General features: G+C 56.8%; 1 protein-coding gene across 1 annotated transcript; it reads right to left on the bottom strand.

The window, feature by feature from the left end:
- Positions 1-883: 883 nt before the first annotated feature.
- Positions 884-6,622, bottom strand: CCDC116 (coiled-coil domain containing 116). The gene is made up of 4 exons (XM_087828817.1): positions 6,131-6,622; positions 4,863-5,411; positions 4,185-4,748; positions 884-3,047 (listed from the first exon to the last, which is right to left on the bottom strand). The coding sequence occupies exons 1-4, from the start codon at positions 6,200-6,202 to the stop codon at positions 2,331-2,333; spliced, it is 1,902 nt and encodes a 633-aa protein (XP_087684943.1). The 5' UTR covers positions 6,203-6,622; the 3' UTR covers positions 884-2,330.
- Positions 6,623-6,952: the final 330 nt, after the last annotated feature.

Here is a 6,952-nt window from a genome sequence, read left to right as displayed (position 1 = left end):
TTTTTAATCCTTACCTGAGGATATTTTTCCCATTGCTTTTCAGAGAGAGTGGATGGGAGAGAAACATTGATGTGATAGAGACAAATCGATTGGTTGCCTCCCACACACTCCCCGACCAGGGCCAGGGATCGAACCCAAGACCCTTCAGTCTGCGGGCCAACACTCTAACCACTGAGAAAACCAGCCAAGGTTGAAGTCTTGTTCTTCTACTGAGCAAGTTTATAATAATTACCCCACTCTAGAAGTGAATTATAAAAAAAATAGCCCTGGCCAGGTGGCTCAGTCGGTTGGAGCATTGTCCTGTACACCAGAAGGCTTCAGGTTCCATTCCCAGTCAGGGCACATGCCTAAGTTGTGGGTTCGATCCCCAGTCAGGGCATATATGGGAGGCAACCGATCTATGTTTCTTTCTCAGATTGATGCTTCTCTCTCTCTCTCAAATCAGTTTTTAAAACCCCCCACCACATATCCTTGGGTAAGGATAAAAAATATAAAATAAAACCCAGCATCATGACAAATGGTTTGGAGCCACTTAAGTCTCAGAGTGGTTTCTTACACAGCAACAGACACCTGGAACAGGAGCTAAGGTCAGGTGTCTCTAGTACCATGTGCCAGTGGTTCCCAAAGAGAAGGGTCTGCTCCCACCCCAGGACAGTCCCTGGACATGTACCTCTGAGGCTGAGGTAGCGATATGTTCAATTCTCCCTTGAGGACTTAGCAGTGGGACCTGGGAAGTTGGTGGATATCACAGCAGCTGCTCTCAGAATCTTAGGGCTCCCCTTCTTGGCTCCCTCCTGCCATCAGGATTTCTTGCCTCTCTGGAGAGGGGTGGAAGATGGCTACACTTCACCATCCATGCTTGTCTTCAGCCATCAGTGCAAACTGAACCAGAGCCTCTCACTGCATCCCCATTGCAGTCTCCTGGGAAAGAACCTTACTGGCCTAGCTTGGACTGGAGGTTGTGGCCCCACACTATGGTGGTGGTGGTAGTGGGTGGCCTCAGGGAATAGGTCTTATGGGCTGAACGTGTTCCCTAAAAGATCCTACCAAAAGAGCTCTGTGGAAAAATGGGTCCTTGACCCACCCCCCGACCTTAGGACTCTGGTCCCTCTGACTGGCAGTGGAGTAAGCTCTTCTCCCGAAGTTGTAAGATGTGGGTTGTTGTGCGGAAGGTCCTCCCTCCCAGCTCCAGAGGAAGCTCTACAGTTGCTGTGTCCTTACCCGGGGACCACTGACCATGGTCAGGCTGGGTTGAGCAGGCCAGGCCTCTCTGCACCCAGGTGGGCTCCAGGGGGAGGCGTGAGACACCTCCTGCATGGTGAGGCAGCGTGGAGCATCTTCACGTGTTCTCTCAACCATGGAAAAAGGGTGGTGAGGGGAGAGGTTGCGCTGGTCCCTGGGCAAAGATGCCTGAACAGGGGCACAAACAGGCTGCCCTAAGAAGGCAGAGGGAAGGAGGGTGCTGAACTGGTGGCACAGGAAAGCCAGAAGCCCCAGGAGAACCTTGGAGATGAGATCTGCTGGGCCTACAGACCCTTCTGGAGAAAGTAGCTCTGCCCAGCACCACTAAAATAAGGGTAGTCATGTGGCCAACTTGGGCAGTCAGTCCACAGCTTAACCAAATAGCAGCCCCCATGTGGCTTGGCATAGAACCCCCAGATTCAGGAGTTGAAGGTAGGAAATACAAATTACGAAGACAGGTGGCTGTGGAACAGCAGGAAAGGGTGGTTCCTCAGTCAGAATGTGAGGGTGTGGCATGTCACAGGGAGGAGGGAGCTGCCCTGGCAGAGGAGCAGCCCTCTGGAAGCAGAAGCCGTGATGCACAGGAGTTGTGATGTAGGAGCACCAATGACCCAGCGAGGCCTGAAGAGCCAGGAAGCTGCAGACTGGAGTACAGAAACCCACGAACAGGGATGTGTGTTCAACAGAGCACGTGCGGTCACAGGGTCAGAGCACTGCCAGCTGTCATGAAAGCCAGCTGCGGCCAGGCCTGGCCCGCTGGAGGTGCTGTCCAAGGACAGGTGAGCAGATGCGTGAACGGGAGGCTGAAACCTCCAGACAAGAAAGCTGTGCTCCATCAACAGAAGCTTTATTTTTCCTGTTGGCTCTCTCGAGAAGCCAAGCAGAGCTTCTTGTGGGCATTTAGCCCATTCCAGCCTCTGCTCAGGGCAGGGGCTGGCTGGGGGGCAGCATTTCCCTGGGGCAGGAGAAAGAGTAGGGGATCCGGAGCTTGGTTCAGCTTAGGGGGGCCTTGGAGAATCTCCAGGGCCATCTAAGGAGTGGCTGATCTCTGCCTACACTTGAGGCTCGGGGTGCCGTGGGTCTCACGATCATCCCCCCAAACTTTCGTAGTCCTTGTCCTCACTCTGGTCCTTGTCATCTTCCTCCGCATCCTCACTGCTCTGGCTCTCCCCCACGTCCACTGCTTGCTCAGACTGGTGAGAGCCGTCAGTGCTGTAGCATGTGGAGAGCGTGGGCTCCAACACGTTCACGGGCTCTTGCTCCTCAGCTGTACTTTTCTCCTGAGGGGTGGGAAGCTCGGGACCTGGCAATTCAGAGTGGAGGGAGGGCTCCTCGGCCACCTTCTGATCCGTGACAATGGCTGGCGTGGACGACATGGAGGGGGCCTCTGTGCTGTGCTGGGAGGTATCTTGGTTGCTGGTGTCCTGGTGGGAGACAGTGTGCTGGGAGGTGCTGTGCTGGGGGATGCCATGCTTGGAGGCCTGCAGAGATATCTGCCGGGCCCATTGGGCCTCCTCCAGCTTTTGCAGCAGGCAGTTCCAGTTGACCTCTGAGGACAGGCAGATATGGGAGCCTTTCACTTTCTTGAAGCCCAGCAAGAGGTCCAGGAGGGTCTCGGTGATGGGGAAGGAGATAAGGCCCAGCCGCTTGTTGAGGTTCCTCTCAAACTTGTACTTGCAGACAAGCAAGGAGACAGCCTGATCCATCAAATCGTTGACAAGCTCCTCTAACCAGGGGGTGGAGAGGTGGGACGTGGACTTGGAGGAGATGGAGGGCAGTGTCATCTTCTTCATGTAATTGGGGCTCTGTGCAGCAGCCAGGGAGGGAAAGGGAGACAAGTCATGCCACTCTTGCTGCCCTGGGATTCCCCTCACACCCAGAGTACCCTAAATGTCACCCACATGGACACCATGCCTGTCACACTAAGGGTATGGCCTTGACACATCTGCTCTGCTGTCCTGCTCAACAGCTGAGTACAGGTCCTGCATGTGGGCCAACCCTCACACTTATCACACTTATCACACCAGCCACACCAGTCAGGCCCAAGACAAAGCTGGTGACTAGTCACATTGCCAGCCAAACTGGAGCCTGGACAATCTAGGTTCCAGCAGGTCTTGCCCAGGCCAAGGTTCAGAGGAGGGAAGTATGCCTGGGTCTTGATGGATAAGAGAGGGTCTGGGGCTGTGCTGGAGACCCACCAGGGTGAAGCCACCTACATCTTCCCCATACCCTTCCTGGTCAACTCCCTGTCATCAGCGCAGATACACTGAAGCCCTGTTCTAGGCAGCAGGACCAGAAGGTACTAGACCTAGGATTCAGGGCCCCACTCTGGCCTCAGGCTGCTGTCCACAAGGAACAGGACCCTCCCCACATGGAGGGCCTGAGATTCACATGCAAATGTTAAAAAAATACCCAGAATTAAAAATAGCCTTTATTCATCTTTGACAACACTGGCAGTAACTAGGCCAGGGTTCCTAGTCCCCATCAGCCTGTCCCCTGCTCAGGTGGTTTCCATAGTACTGGGCAAGAGACCTAAACCATGGGCACCTGCCAGTGACAGTGGCTGCTAGGAATGGTGGCTGAAGGGGCCTCTCCCTTGCAAACTTGTCCCTAAACCCCCCAGCCCCACGCTTAAAGAGGTTGTCTCCGGACACAGTGGAGTGATGGGGAGAACTTCCTTACCAAGGAGGCAAGTGGTGAGGACACAGGGAAGTGGTGGGAGGAAAAAGGGCAGGGGGAGGCATGCAGAGGAGCTGTGACTTGGGTGAGGTGGGTCTGGCTGGACACTTCCACCTTGATCCTGGGGGAGGGCAGGGTGAAGTGTAGGCTCCACCAGGGTTGGCCCTTTGGCTGGAGTTCAGGGGCCCAGGAAAAAACATGGGTGGTCTCTGTTCTTTGGGGTCATGGTCAGGTGCCTCCTGCCTGGGATGGGGTGAGGGAACCTTGGGCTCTTCTCTGGGTATCACCTGGAGCCTAAATCTGGTGGTCCCTTGGGCATTAGACATGGAGGAACCATCTTCCTTCAGCTTGCCCCGTGTTCTGGACTTTGTGTTCTTTCTTCCACCCATCTTGACACTGGAGGTTGTGGTGGGGGCCGTATCATCAAAGGACTCCTCCCCTTCAGCAGGTGTGGCCAGCTTAGAGCCTGGCGTGTCTTCTGAATTGGGCTCCCATTCTGATGGGAAGAGAGGGCAGCCATTCTGGCAGACAGCACAACTGAGCTTGTCCACAGCCTGGCTGACTACACTCTGCAGGGCAGGGAAGAGTTGGTGCTTGGCCAGGAGGTCTAGGGTCCGATGGGGCTCATGGAGCGAAGAGTAGCCAGGCAGGTTGAAGGACTCTGGCTGGCTCAGCAAGGACTTGATCTCCTTGTTGAACTCTCTCTTGAGGAAGGTCAGCTCTCTCTCTCCAAGCCCCGGCTCTGATGCTTCGGTTGTGCCCAAGCTTGAGGCCAGCGAATCCCACAGCAGGGAGTCTCTCTGGGAGCAGAATTGCCCCAGGCGTTTCTACAGAGAGAGGGGGATTCTCAGAGGTGTCCAGGAACAGCCAAGCCAGGCATGACCCTGGGCTCTGGGCTAAGCTCCATCCTACCTACCCCAGGCCATGGCCCCACATCTCACCCCTCTGTTCTCCAGCTGCAGCAGCCGTTTGAGGCTCTTCTCCTGCAGAAATTTGTCCCTTATGGGTGGCAGTGGGCCCAAGCCCGGGTAGCCCAGGTTGCTGTCCTGGCAGCCAGCTGTGATACTGCTATGTGAGTCGGACAGGGAGCTGGAGCAGGATGGGTAGTTGTTGGGGTGCCCAACACAGAGGTTGGGCCGGACATGGTGCCGGTGCACAGTACTGAGGCTAGGCCGGGCACGCACCCGCCGCCCACCCCTCGGCACCTCCACTGGATCCTGCACCTCCACCAGGGGCACCCCAGTCTCTGTCTTCATGGTAGCCATGCGCTCAGTTGCTTCCTCCACCACCCTCTGCAGGCTGTCCAGCACCTGGCCCTCGACAAGAAAATCCAGGAAGCTACCAAACGGTGGAGGGCCCCTCGAGTTTCTTCGATGGCTGCGAGGCCCTGAGCTGCCCGAGGGACCACACATTGTTGGCGGGTGTGGCATGCGGCCCAGCTTGGAGGTCTGCCCCATTTCCGGGAACACTGGCTTCTTAGGTGGCTGCACCTAGCAGACAGGCATGTCACAGTGGGCAGGAATGCCCCAGAGGAGGAGGGATCCCTGGGGTCCTCCTAAAGAACCAGGAGCTAGGTGGAGAGTGGGCAGCGGAAGGAACTGTGTTTTGGAGTCAGGTAGCCCTGTGTTTAGATCCTGATTCTGCCACCTTCAGGCTGTGTAACTATGTGCACAATGGCCCATCTTGAGATCAAGTTTCCTCTTCTGCAAAGTGGGGTCTATTTAGGATTGCTCTGAGCTTCCCTGACCTGTACATTTCACGTACACAAGCCCTGGCCTGGAAATCTGAAGGCCCACTTCTGCCCTCACACAGGGTGTGAATGGGTGATCACAAACCCCCTCTGAGTCCCACTTGGGCTCCTCATCTGTCTGTAGAGCAGGCCAGCCCTGTTCCACTGCTGGGCTGCACAGACCCCCTGAGGTCCTGAACCCTGCACACCCCACAGCTACTTCTGCAACTTGAGTCCTAAGCCCTGAGTAGACTCCATGATCCCACTCCGGCCGGGTCTATTAAGCTCCTCCCAGGCCTCTGGAAGTCATGGGGACACAGGATGAAACTGAGGGTGACTAGGGTCAGAGCAGTGGTCAAGGAGATAAGGACGTCATTAAGGGGCCCAATGAGAAAGGGATGTTGTGATCTGGGATCCCGAAGCTGGTGAGGAACATCATGGGGTCGGGCCCTAGAGCCAGGCCCTGCGGGGCGCACTTACCCGGGCCCGGTGCGTGATGTGCCCGGCCTCATCGTCCGCAAAGTATCCCGAGTGGTGGCGGTAGCTGGTCATGATGTGGGTACACCGGTCCGCTGCCAGCCTTCCTCTCTCCTTGGTTTTGTCTTGCAGCCGCGGATTCCTCTCCGCGCTGGGCGGGGAGATGGAGTCAGAATCTCCTCAGGGTTCCATAGGTTCGAGTCTCCGTCCGTCTGTTGGACACTGCGTCGGTGGCCCAGGGGTCCACAGGTCCCTCTCCACCCCCACACCAGGTCCCTCACGCGTCTGGCCCTTCCCTGCTCGGAGACCCCTGGGCGTCTGCTTCCACGTCCACGTCCAGAATCGTCGGGGGTGGAGTCCCTGAGGACGTCCTTATCCTGTCTCTGACCATGTCCAACCCTCTCCCCTCCCAGACCCCGGGCGTCCTGGCGTCTGTCCCCCGAGGAACCCACAGGCTCACCAGAGTTGGCGCCTCGCTGGGCGCCAGCCAGTACAATCTGCGCCCGCTGGAGGGCAGCGCGACTGTGCTCTGGGTAGCCCGGAGACCACCCCGCTTGCTCATTTGCATGCGGCATCTTGATTGGCTGTCGACGGGCGCTCTTTCTCTAGCTCCCCCGACACAAAGGTTGTGGGCGGGGCCCACATTGGCCCCTCCCCTATTTCCTCCGGCTCTGCCACTCCCAAGTTCGGAGCTGCGAGTGAGGCTGTGATCCCTCCTCCATATCTGCCCTGAGGGAAGCCTAAGGGACAAAGTCAAAGTCTCCTCTGGTGACACAAGCACATTCTTCGGCTCCCCTCAGGACCCTGCGTCGTCCTGGGCCTCCT

This window comes from Miniopterus natalensis, chromosome 20, assembly GCF_054644295.1.
Source record: "Miniopterus natalensis isolate mMinNat1 chromosome 20, mMinNat1.hap1, whole genome shotgun sequence".
NCBI lineage: Eukaryota > Metazoa > Chordata > Mammalia > Chiroptera > Miniopteridae > Miniopterus > Miniopterus natalensis.
Note: the sequence above shows the minus strand (reverse complement) of the source record. Positions and strands in the feature narration are given on the sequence as shown.

What these genes read in the sequence shown, in the direction of transcription:
- CCDC116 (XM_087828817.1), bottom strand. Translation starts at nt 6,202, where the DNA reads ATGACCAGCTACCGCCACCACTCGGGATACTTTGCGGACGATGAGGCC. An exon ending in ACATCACGCACCGGGCCCGG is followed by an intron (nt 5,412 to 6,130) that starts GTAAGTGCGCCC and finishes CCTGTCTGCTAG; the next exon opens with GTGCAGCCACCTAAGAAGCC. An exon ending in TGCAGCTGGAGAACAGAGGG is followed by an intron (nt 4,749 to 4,862) that starts GTGAGATGTGGG and finishes CTCTCTCTGTAG; the next exon opens with AAACGCCTGGGGCAATTCTG.